The following is a 13,158-nucleotide window of genomic DNA, read 5'->3' on the forward strand; positions in this document are numbered from 1 at the left end:
GCAAATTTGGGGTAAACCTGGGGCGTTTGACAAGATTCGGCTCATCAAGGAAGACCTTCAACGGACTCAACCCCCAGAAATATCGAAACCATTCAGCAACTTGCACATGATCGTTGTTGTAGAACAATCCACCACATTGCTTTAATTGTTAGTATGCCATACGGAACAGTCCAGCCAATCCTCACGTGTAATTTCAACATGAGCTGTGTTGCTGCCAAGTTTGTCCCGAAGCTACTGACTCAGAAGCAGAAGGAACATTGCAGCGAACTTCATGAGCGTGCCACATATGACCCGTCCTTTATGTCTTTACTGGTTATGAAACTGGGTGTATGGGAAACATATACGACCCTAAAAAGCAGGGGTAGCACAATGATTAAGCACAATCATTGACCATTGTGCAGGGGTAGCACAATGGACTTGGACTAGTGATCTGACGATTACTAAGTTAATCACCACCACCAAGTTGTCGCTGTTGGGTCCTTGAGCAAGACCACTAACCCTCAACTGCTCAGATGTAAAAAGAGATAAAAATGTAAGTCGCTTTGGATAAGCAGGCTATGCTTAGACTTGGCTTACAACCATAAATCTGGCTTAATTTGTATACACGATGGATGGATGGACCACGCAAAAAAGCTGAATTATAAATCATAAAAAGCTGGTCCGAAAAATGTAAAAATAATAATAATAAAAAAATCATGATACTTTATAATGATCATCCGTATAATTTCACTAATAAATCTTTGTCTTCCGCAAGATGAGATATCACTTTTATTAATAGGCTAATTTTTTTTCTATTTCTGGACAATGTCAAAATGATTTACATTTCACGAAAGGATTAACGATAAAAGGACATTAGCACAAGATAAACATTTGCGAATCCACTGCCGCTTATAGGCTTTTGTTAGCAGGAGAGAAAAGAAAGAAACAGAGTTAAGTGAATCATTGACAGTAAAATGATAAGAAGAAGGGCAGGAGGGTTGAGCTGGAGAAGCAGGCAAGAGGAGAGAGATGGCGTGCGGCGGTTTTCGGGGAAATGTCAGCCGCACTAAAACATTCTGCAGCTGTTTCTGGTTTACGGGAAAAAACAAAAAATACAATCAGCGTACACGGTCGTAAGAAAATGTCAGCGTGACACCACTCGGGTCAGGGAAATGCTGTAGCTTCGCCGCGCGCAAATGAAAACAACGAAATGTTACTAGCCATTATCAGATGTGCAAAATACTCCAGCTCTGTAAGTGACTCGAACGAAAGGTTACAACAATCAGATGGGAGGCTAATCAGCGCGGGCGCCTGACAGACTACTTGGGCCTGTGCTCCATCATATAGTCGATGACGAATAATGATCAGGCTGAAAACGTTCAATCAAGGAAAACAGTTCTTGGAAAATTAGCACAGCGCGCAGGCCTCCATCAAAAAAAAAAAAAAAAAAAAAAAATCTTCTATCAAGCTGGTTATTGAGTGTTTTTCTTCCTAGGTTAGGCTAAATGAACAAGAGTAACCACTACCCTCCACCTCCCCAACTTGCCCACCTCCTACCCCCCCAACCGCCCGCACTACATGGAAGCCTGACTGAATGCAAATGATTATATTTGCAAGCGTAATTGGAGCATATTTACAGGATTATTCTTCAGCAATCACTGAGAGACAAAACAGAGAGGCACAGACCGAACATGCATGAAGCCACTTCAATCATATTCAACCAATTTTAGCTGGAATTCAAATAAACAGGCACACACACTTACACACAAACACAGAGGGGCCACTTGTAAGCATCCAGATTTCCCTGTCATAAGTGAGTGTCCAAACTTAGGAAATAAGGTGATACAGGACAGCAAAACACCCATAATGCACTTAGAATTTTTTCAATTAATTTCAATACTGTTATTAAGATATACAATTAAGGGCGGGGCAGCAAATAGTGGCCTGGAAAACAGCCTTGTCTACCAATTTTGACTTCAAGTTCTGCCCCTGAAGTCATATAATACCCTTAACTATCAAACAAAAATCCTTTATGCTTTACTTAATCATAACGTGTGTTGCTCATTCACTTTAATTATTTTGCACAAGCCTTGCTTCTTTAAAGTGACAGTGTAAACACTGGCAAATGAAGTCTTTGTGCTGCTTCTCCTCCTTTCAGGTTGGCCCATAAATGAAAGCAGTTTTCTAAAGCTGCATTAGCTACATTACCTCCTTAACCCCCCCTCCCACAAGCCTCCGTGGGTTTGTGCTATTAGGTGGACACCATCCAAAACAGCCTGTAGTCTCGCTGAACTGGAGCACCTGCGAGGCCATCTGATTCCAATTAAACCGAGACCTCACGCAGTCCATCTCTATCGCACACAACGCAGCTCCAGCCATGAGCATCTGGCTGGCTACGGAGTCATGTGATCCACACACACACACCTACACCTATACACGCTTGCTTGCACTGTCTGTGTGAAAAGCAGCCTACTGTGGACAACAGCTGCACCGCTTTGGAAGTTCCAACATGGATGGTGATGAATGTTGGAAACAACTGTGTGTGCCGTTATGCCTGGAAAAGCCAGGAGCTAGCAGCTAGCGTGCGACTGAGGGTGTGCATGCTTGTGCTCTGCGATGGTTTGGCACCCCATCCAGGATGTATAATACCCTGCCTAGTGCCCTGAATACCCTGGCATAGACTCCAAGCCGCCCGCAACCGTGTAGGATAAATGTTATAGAGAGTGAGTGAGAGAGTGAGTGAGAGAGAAGTTTAGAGCAGGGTTTCTCAAAGTGTGTATAGGGGTTTCATTTTAGTAATAAAAACTAAAATTTGCTACTAAATATTTATGTTTTACCATTTACGTTATATTTATGAAGCTATAGTATTTAAATTCTGTGTTATTTTCCTAAACCAGAGTAAACTATACAGTATGCTATATGTTGTCATCAGTCAGGAATCATAATTTATAATTATAATAATGGCAAAGGTAAAGCTGTTAATGGAGTATCATCATTGTGTCACCATTAACATTATTTTATTCTAGTGTCAAACAGTCAGAACGCAGCCTTAACCCATTTCACACTTAGATTTTACATTTGTTGTTTTACATATTTTTATATCTGAATAGGTCACTACCTTATACTGCATTGTTGTAAGCCCGTGAACAGAGGATTGTTTATTTGATAGAATATTTATTTATATAAAAATCCTTTCTGAGTGTCTTATGTGTTAATGAGATTTGTGATATGGGTGAAACTGGACCTGATCTTTTATATACACAGTGTTTATTAGCCAACACGGAAACAGGTCAACATCTGGATGATTTTACTGACAATACTGTATATTCCAAGACGTGAGAGTATTGTAACCTTAGTGTCGTGTGTTTAATTGAAGCGGTGATTTTCCCCGGCTACAAAACAGGACTTGATAAAAAAGCAAGTCAATGCAAAGAAGACCACATGACAAGAACATGTTCGTTTTCAGCTTGTTGGATTTAAGGTTCCTCTGCCTCAGGCGTTTAACAGGGCAGAACGTTTTACAGAAGTACAGTAGCACACAACCTATTTGTGGGCAGACAGGGACTGATTTTGGAAAGAGTGCAAGACACAAAGTCAAACTGCACCCTATCCAGATCGATTTGTTTGTTCCAAGTGTGTTTGTCATATTTTTAAAATTTCAAATATTCTCATTCAAGGTACACTACCCGTACAACATCCACTTCCATGATCTTTCCTGATACAACCCAAGTTTTTCAGAGCAAGGTGTAGTACTGTAGGTGGAATGCAGTATTCTAAGGCATTTTAACAGTCATAGCAATTAAACAAGATAAACTCAATTTCTGTGATTGGTAGTCAGTGCAAGTGGGCCCAAAAAAACAAACTTCTTAAAAAGTAGACATTTTACATACAGTAGCAAAAGACAAGACTAGGGCGTCCAGGCATTTCAAAGCTAAGAATTTTACTTGATTTCCAGCTAGCTACAATTAAATCTATTAGGGTTACTTCCGAACATAAACCAATGACGACTTTGGTTGTGATTGACAAATTAGTATAAATTTGTATGTATTTGACACCGTGGTTGTTTATGGCACCCGTGTGAGGGTGTAAGAGATCGGTTCATCCTCTTGTTTACCTGGCGCAGGTTGCGGGCGATGCGTACGGCGTGCCAGACGTTGTCGTTAAACTTTCCATCTGATGGCTCCACCAGGGCCTCAAAGGCACCCGAGCCCAGGTTGATAACAAGGCAGACAGCGCCGTTTTTCAGTGACAGGTTGACGTAATCGGCACCTTTCCCGGTGTGCAGCAGCAGGCCATTGCGTTGGACCGTACGGAACGATAGCGTGATATCGTCCGAGCTGCTCTGGATGGGCGTCTGAGACAGGTTGTAGCTGAAGAACTCGCTGCCCTTGAACGTGGCCACTGACTCGGCTCGCCCTTCACAGAGAGAGAGAGAGAGATAGAGAGATAGAGAGAGATGGAAGGAGAGGAAACAATGATGAGTTTTAGGATAAGTGGCATGCTCGGATCACAGGTGCAGCTAAAAACATGAAAGGATGTGCCTCTTATCCCTCCGCTGCTCTTTTTCCTTCTCCATACTGTAACACATTGTCAAAGATTCTCTCACAGTCAACGCAGGGGAATGATATGTGTATACACACTGCATACGTATAATCATAATACCACTGTTATGATTTTGAGACTTTTTTTAAAACTCACTAGACCCTTATGAAAAGCAGAAACAATAATAAATTTAGGCAGCACATAGTATATTTTACTCAATATGCAATATGAAAAAAATAAAATACATCTTCAGCATTAAATAGCGTTGATCCAGAATTCAAGAATAATAAGCTATTCCAGTCTGAGGCATTTTAAACATACGCGATAAAAGTAAACATGTTATGAAAAGGATTTGGATTTGGTGTCCCATCCTGGATGTACTCCTGGCTTGTGCCTAGTGTTCCTGGGATAGGCTTCGGATCCACTGCTACCTTAACCATTTTAATGAATATGAATGGATGAATGGATGAATGGATGAATGGTGAGCAGCAATGCACCATGGGAGTTTAGGGTTTAAAGACATTAATGAGCATCATGCACAACTGCAATGTAACTGTACTGTAGTATATAAATAGTTATACCATAACTCGTCTATTCAAAAAAAGACAGACAGGGTAGCTGACAACTAGATAAGGGAGGTTTTCTTACAAATCCCCAAACTAAAAGGATAGTCTTCAGATTAATGTTTTGGACTCTCAGTGTTTAAGTCTAGGCTGAAAACCTATTTATTTAGCTAAGCGTTTTGTGAGTAGATTTGTCTTAGATAAAGGTGTAAATCTGGGGGACTCATAGATCTAGAGCTTAATAGTGAACTGTTAAGTCTGCATGCTGTCTTCCTCCACTCTTAATGATCACTCAGGTTTGTTGGTGATGAAGTGACTGGCTGCTTTACTTTCCATGGAGCCCTCATATCTGTGTTTCCTTCTCGCTCTCTCTTTGAGTTATGCTGTTGTACTGTAGTTAGTCCTGCCAGAGTTCCTGACTGCACAAAATATACAGTGACCTTATCTGTTATGAGTCTGTGACTATTTCTAACTGCTACACATGGCACTCCTGAGTTGCCAGCGATCCTGACCCCTTCTGCCCTCTGGACCTGTCTGACACATCCTTGTGCCCTAATTCTGGTTGGAGCTCTCGTCACATGGAGGTGCTAAGGATGTGCCCTATGTGGTCTACTTGCGTGTGGTGGATCCACATGGCCATGATAATAATGCGGGCAGCCGCTCAATAGTTTTCCCCACAGTCTCCAACAACAAAAGTGGACTTCATATTAACTTAAACACCATTCTTGTTTTAGGACTTGAACCTTTAACCTCATAGCACACAGTACGACCGGAAATCAATCCCTGCTACATCCTTTTTATATCAAATGAGGATGAGTTTCTGGTCAAATCTGGTTCCTTACAAGGTTTCTTTCTACTGTGATCTCAGGGAATTTTCCCTTGCCATCATTGCTCCAGGCTTCCTTATCAGGGACAAATCCGTAATAAGTAGTGCTTGCGAAGCAAACCATCATTTGTATTATCTTGCTGTCTTATTTTTCTTTCTAATTCTTCTTCCGGACATTTGGTGTGTAACTAGTCCTGTACCGTTTGTCGTAGACCTATGAAAGAGGTGTTAAATCGTGTGGCTTATTCAGGAATGGGGATGCTATGACTATTCTTAGGGATAAAAAAAAATCCCATAGACTTATAACATTCGGAACAACTTTGATGGTCAAAGCAAGAATATAAAATTGACCATATTTGCAGAGGTTGTAAGCTGTGTCAGAAGATACCCCGCACGAGGGAATAAGTTGTAGCCCTGGGCTGCAAGAGGCGCCCAAATTTGTCCCTTATACTCCCCACGAAGATACTCAAACAGGAAGTGCTCGCAGTTGCATTCCTCGCTATGGTAACCTCCATAGGAACTTTGAAACTGAACCTTACTGTAGATCCTCTTGTCATGGAGACATGGGGGTGGGGCTCATTTTGCTCAGGCAACCAATCAGTCTCTCAGGATCAATGTGAAGCTGTCAAGCCACGCCTTAGCAACCACTTTTAAACACCGTAGCAACTTATCATGTAGACTGGCATTATAAAGACTGGCATTATAAAGTGGAGTTTTGCCATGGCAAGCACCACTCACATTTTCTTCAGAAAATGTACCTGTCTAGGTATTTATAATTATATCATATTACATGTTATACATAGTTCCTCACATTTTTCTAACTTATTTCCTGATTTTTTTTTACTCTGTAGACCTTTTTTAACAACGACCAGTATTAAAAGGGCTGTATACATAAAATCGAATTGAATTATCTTGAATTGCATGGATAAACAGAAAAAGAGAGCTGTACTGTAGATCAACAGCCAGACAAATACCCAAACAGACGGATAAACTGAGACTAAATTAAATGTTTAAGTTTGCTGTCCCCGTCGAAAACTTGCTAGCAACATGGCTCAAAACAAGCACCTATTAGTTTCTCTTTTAAGCTTTTGTTTAAACTTCATGTAGTGAATTTTTCACCTATAAGATGATGGGTCAGGAATGCTGAAGCATAAGATCGCAGAAGAAATACATGAAAGGTAGCTCAGAAACAGACATTTTATCAAGTGTTATTCATAAGAAGAACGAGAGCAAACGTTTGTCCAGAACAGAATCTAATACCACACCTGAACCAGACCACACTTTTTATCATCTGAGCTGTACAGAGTACTTACAGTGTCCTGTTATATACCAGTATATACGCTTTTATACCCCCCCCCCCCCAACTCTGGTTACGTTTGGCCTGAAAATAGGCTGAATAAAAAGAGTTCTGCTGTAATTCGGCACAGAGGTGTGTGTCGAGAGGTGTAGCCTCCTACTCCCACTCGCTGCTTTGTCTGGTGAATGTGCACAAGAATAGGACAGAAGAGTCCCAAATTTGGACAAAGCAACCAGACTGATATGATCCGAACCCTGACAACATGCGTCTGGTCTAGAATAATTTGAATAAGTTAATTGACCAGAGTGGTACGGCTTGGATGTGACAGTTCACACACTTGCTTTTTTACAATGCAAACCTAAACAAGTGTGCAGTATCGTTGTCCTAAAGCAGCATTTTATTTTGAAAGAGCTACACTAAGTTAAGAAAGAAAAAAGTGTAAAGAAGTCAAAGAAAAACAAACGCATTATCCAGGGAAAGGCTAATTGAAATGTGCAACAGGCTTTTTGCCAAAAATTAAAAGCTTCCTGAAAAAAATAATTAAAATGTCCCAAATAGCTACATTGTGTTTTTAAGATAAGATTCCAAAGCTGAAACATCAGCAGCAGAAAGTAGCGAGGAGAGCTGGGATATGTCCAGCGTGGGATATTTGTTTAAGTAGCCATTGCACACACAAAAAAAAAAAAACTTAAATTATAAATTCAGCAAGACGTTGACAGCAGCAGATTATTTGGGTGTTGTGGGATGTGACCTCTGTGTATTGGAGTTGTTTGTCCAATGCAACCCATGGGTGCTCAATCAGATTGGGATCTAGCGAGTTTGGAGGTGAACCTTGGGCTCATTGCCTGCTGGTCCCTGCATTTGTTGCTGCATTGGCGTTTCTTTGGGATCGGATCGGACCCTTTGATCCCCACAAGCAAGGGTGAGTTTTGGGTTTACTGGTATATAACTAATAGTTTTGGGGGACGTTACTTTTTAAAGTAATTAATTACATTACAAAATTACTGTCAGTGAAAAGTAATTAGTTAAATTACTGCGTTACTTTCTGATAAAAGTAAATAGTTAGAGTATTTTTCCAAATACTTATGTTTAAGTAACGGATTACATAAAAAAACTAAATAATTGAGTACTTATATGGCGGACATAACGTGTTAGATTACTCGTTACATCAAAAAAGTACTCTAATGCATTACACCCAACACTGATAACTAATAATCATTGTTAACATGTTATGTGCTGTTAATATTACGGCTAATAGGTGTACACTCACTTACTTTTAGTGCCTATTCCAGGAGACTTGGTGGGCACGAGGTAGAGTATACCCTGGATGGGGTGCATGGAGCGCGCACACACACACACGCACACTCAAACTCACATACTCATTCACACTGGGAATATACAGTATATAACAGATATATTATTCAGGCTTAGCAGAAAAGGTATTCTTATGCAACTAGGGGAGCACTGTTCTCTCATTTTTGTGCCATAAACTTACACAAGACATCTGGTTTATTAGACGTTCGTATAAAAACCCAGCTCCTGGATCCCAGGGAGCAAACAGAAAGTTAGCAGGAAATTTATTCCTTCCAGAGTGTAAATATGAAGCTTGTGGGAGAAACAAAGACCTCATCATTAACACGAACGAGCGATGTTAAACAATTAGTTAACTGCATGTTTTGTAATTGCCTAGTCAGGGTCACTATAGGTTCACTTTTTCATCGTTTTGGACAGTCACATGGGTTTGTACTGTGTCTATACATAAAAAAAGAGAAAGCGAAAAAAACATTCCCTCCATTTTGTTATGTTTGAATTTGCTTTTTCCTGCTTTTTTCTCTCTCTCCCTCTTTTTTAAGGTTAGATCAGATTCTTCCTTTAATCGTGATATTCACAATGTGAGGGGAAGAAATAGGTAGTAGGTAGTAACTGAGTAATATTTTACCTTAAACATTAACAGCACACTTTAAATAACTAATTTTGGAGATTTTAATAATGTGTTTTATATACAAATATTTATTAATTGGAGACGTTAAAGCTACTAGGTAGTTTTGGAAAACAGAACCAAATAAATACATAAGACAATATCGCTGACGTACAAAAAAAAACATAATAATAACCATTCGATAATACTAAGTGTTTCCACAAGGGGTAAGCCCTTGATTAATTGTTCATCATTGGGTGTGAAGACCTCTATAAAAGCAGAAGTTTGGGCAGTTTGCTGGTCTGGAGCATTCAGGTCCTGTGGCTGTCCAAATCATCACCCCCTCCATCGCCGTGCTTGACAGTGAGTATGAAGTGTTTCTGATGAAATGCTGTACTTGGTTTTCACCAATCATGGCACTGGACCTGGGCACCTTGAAGTCATTGAGTTGACCATATAAGTATTCTAAAGGCAAATATGAGGTAATTCAGTCTTGCAACAGGACAATGATCTGAAGCACAACAGTAAATCTACATCAAGATGGCAGTTCTACACCAAGGTTTCGGAATGGCCTAGTCAAAGTCCAGACCCCAACCCAATTGTAATGCTGTGGCAAGACCTTTACAGAGCTGTGAATAAGCAAAGGGCCAAAAACATCAATGAACTGAAGCAATCAAGGAACTAAAATGATCCAAGAGACTATAAAGTCATACTATTAAATTAGGGGGTGCTAAGTATATATATATATATACTTAACAAAACTCAAAAACCTTACCAACATAAACAGGCATCACATTGCTGAGGACTAAGCTTGTAGTATATATATATGGACAGTGATGCACAGATTTATCAACTGTACACTGATATCAGCTAATATTTACCATGTTCACTGGTATCACTATATAAGATGGCATTAAAAATTCGCAAATAAGATGATCGAGATAAGTGATCGAATTTGTATCAGTTGCATCACAATACCCAGTGACAGTTTTCGAAATGATAATATAAGCAATTTCCTTCTGGGATTTATAAAGTTCTTTGAATCTTAAATCTTGAACTGAATCTTTGAATGATTCTATACTCAGTGGTAGCTCAAGGGTTAAGGCATTGGATTATTGACCCAAAGGAGTCAGTTGTGCCCTTGAGCCTTCAACTGCTCAGATTTAAAGGAGGCATAATAAAATGTAAATGTATTCCACTAAGTGGTGCTATAATACCCAGCATTACAGAAACAACATATACATTTGGTTTGGTTTCAAGAAATTCTCATCACTGCTAAAGTATTTCTGTGTAAATCAGCTCAGCAATACATTATGCAGTTTGTAAGACATGCTTCAGTAACATTTCAAAAGAAGACACTACGAGCAAGAATGTTATTTTTTTTCCCTCTAAAATCTTTAATATTTATAATTTAATTACATTTATGTTTCACAAAAAGGCCGTGTCAGGCTATGTAAGTTCAGATTTTTTCTTATAAAGCAGGCAGCTGTATAGCAGGATGAAAAGGCTTTTCAACAGGTAGAATCGGTCATGTGGAATATGGTTGGACTCGTATTAAAGGTTGTTTCATAAATTTGTATGATGATTTTCTACTCATTCAAAGATATTCAGTCATTGACTCATACTGTATAATAAGTGAGTATAATGAAAATTGCTTTGTTTTCCTGGCACCCGAAGTGGGCATAAATAATAATAATAATAATAATAATAATAATAATAATAATAAAGAAATTGGTATTGGCATAAGCTGTCGGCCAAATTATAATTTTAAACATCATATTAGCCCAGAATTTTGCTGTTTTTGTTTTTTTAAACAGCAATCTGTGTAATCATTGTTAAAACTTAATCTAAAGGAAAGGTTTACTGAGTTATGCATGAACAGTAATAAAACAGTAATTCTTTAAATAGCTTTTGTTTAAAAAAGAATTGTTTGCGCAACTTGCCATATATGGGGATGTTAATACTTTTCCACATCCAAAGCCCATTGTAATATATATATATATATTAGAAATACATTTATAGGCCTTCACAAGGAGAACTCCAGCACTGCAGTGTGCCATGAATGACTGAAGAAGGAGCGAAACCAAGCCAGGTGTAATCTTACGAGCATTATTACTCCCTTTCAGTGTTTTTCTGTCTTAAAAATAATGCTGTGCCCTCTCCAAGCTCTCATCATGCTCCGGCCAGCTGAGTCCTGAGCAGAGACCGAGACAGACATGTCCAATTAGAGCAGCACTTCCTCCACCTCCCACAACACTCCAGCCAAATCATCTGAGGGTAGATGGACTGGAGTTCATCTCTCTTTCACCTCCATCTGTGTGTGTGTGTGTGTGTGTGTGTGTGTGTGTGTTTGTCTTTTGAGTGGAATTCATCTCTGATTCACCTCTGTGTGTGTGTGTGTGTGTGTGTGTGTGTGTGTGTGTGTGTGTGTGTGTGTGTGTGTGAGTGAGTGACAGGTGGTTGGCATGTCGATCACTCCGTGTTGCACTTCAGTGTGGTAGAATGGAGGCTCCTTTCAGTAAAGAAATCTCAACAGCTGATTAAGTCCGGGCCCTGCAGCTGCTGGAGCCATTTGCTTTGCAGATTAAATACACTGACACACACACACAAACACACATGGAATTTAAACAAGATACAGACAGAAAAACTGTGTATCCTGTATGAGAGCTCTTTTCCGAGCTACAGATAAAAACATAGACATCATTATTATATCTGTGCAGTATGAAGCTTTCATCCACAGTAGCAATTTAATGGTAGTGCTTATACTGTAATAGCGCTTTTCAATACTATTGAATATTGAAAATAATATTCAAATTTCATTTAAAATGTGAAACTCGTACAGTATATTCTAGATTACTGACATGTAAAGTGAAATATTTTGAGCCTTTTTTTGTTTGTTTTAATTTACTATTATAAAAATAAAAATTTAATATTTCAAAATATTAAAAATACTTCCAAAGATCAATCACCAAATTATTTACAATATATGCATTACGAAAAAAATTGTGTTTATGCACATATTACTGCCACAATGCGACATGGCATGGAGGCGATACTGAAAACCAGGTTGCTTTGATAGCAGCCTTCCGCTCATGTGATTTGTTGGGTCAAGTGTCCTCTTGACAATACCCTAGATATTTTCTGTGGAGCTTAGGCCAGGTGAGTTGGCTGGTCAATCATGCGCAATAATATCTTGGTCAGCAAACCAGTTTGTAGTAGTTTTGGCATTGTGGACTGGGGCTAGGTCCTGCTGGAAAAGTCCTCTAAAATCTTAAGCGTTGACTTTGGACTTGAGAAAAAACACAGTGGACCAACACAAGTACTGTAGATGTCATGACACACCAAACCCAAACCATTAGTGATTCTGGAAACTTCACACTGGATCTCCAGCAATTTGGGTTCTGTGCCTCTTCACTCAACCTCTAGACTTTAGGATGTTGATTTCCTGGTTGGGTTGACGTTAGGCCACCCAGTTTGGGTTAGGTTAAAAACAGTGTTTGTTTGTGTTACAATAGCCATTTTCCTCTAATCTCTCTCAGCAAGAAGTCCTCATTATGATATACGATGTGACCACTTACCCAAACTCTTGACCTGTACAGTATCTGGAAGGCTTTATGCGTTATCCTGCTGTCACCTACAGTAACTGGCTGACAAAATACTTCTTGTACAACCTTCTACATCAAAGCTCATTACTACTTCTATGAAAGCGGCTTGTTTTTTGTCCAAATCAGGCTCATCGATGAGTGCTGTAGTTGATTTCTTTAATCGCAGCTTTATTGTTAGAGGATCTGCATCGTGTAATCTGACACTGTGAATACAGACTTACTGCGCAATCAGTATTAGAATTCAGCCAAGATTTCATTCCAGCCGAGATCACCTCATACAGTGTGACAAGTAATAATCTGAAATGAACACGGAATTGCAGCACGGCGTAAATCAGGCTTTAATCGGGTGTATAAAAATGGCGTTTCATACCGCAGTACTAATGAGTCGAGAACACACACATGCACACATATTGTCCATAATTTGGTGT

The 13,158-nt window shown here is 39.4% G+C and overlaps 1 protein-coding gene across 1 annotated transcript in view; it reads right to left on the reverse strand.

Moving 5' to 3' along the window:
* LOC128507691 (neurexin-2-like) overlaps positions 1-5,627 on the reverse strand; it is a 93,002-nt gene extending 87,375 nt beyond the window's left edge. Inside the window, exons 1-2 of the mRNA XM_053478754.1 lie at positions 5,558-5,627; positions 4,094-4,395 (exon numbers count right to left, since the gene is read on the reverse strand). Coding sequence (XP_053334729.1) covers positions 4,094-4,395; positions 5,558-5,627 — 372 coding nt within the window. The remainder of the gene's footprint in view (positions 1-4,093; positions 4,396-5,557) is intronic.
* Positions 5,628-13,158: the final 7,531 nt, after the last annotated feature.

Source organism: Clarias gariepinus, chromosome 19 (assembly GCF_024256425.1).
Source record: "Clarias gariepinus isolate MV-2021 ecotype Netherlands chromosome 19, CGAR_prim_01v2, whole genome shotgun sequence".
Classification (NCBI taxonomy): domain Eukaryota; kingdom Metazoa; phylum Chordata; class Actinopteri; order Siluriformes; family Clariidae; genus Clarias; species Clarias gariepinus.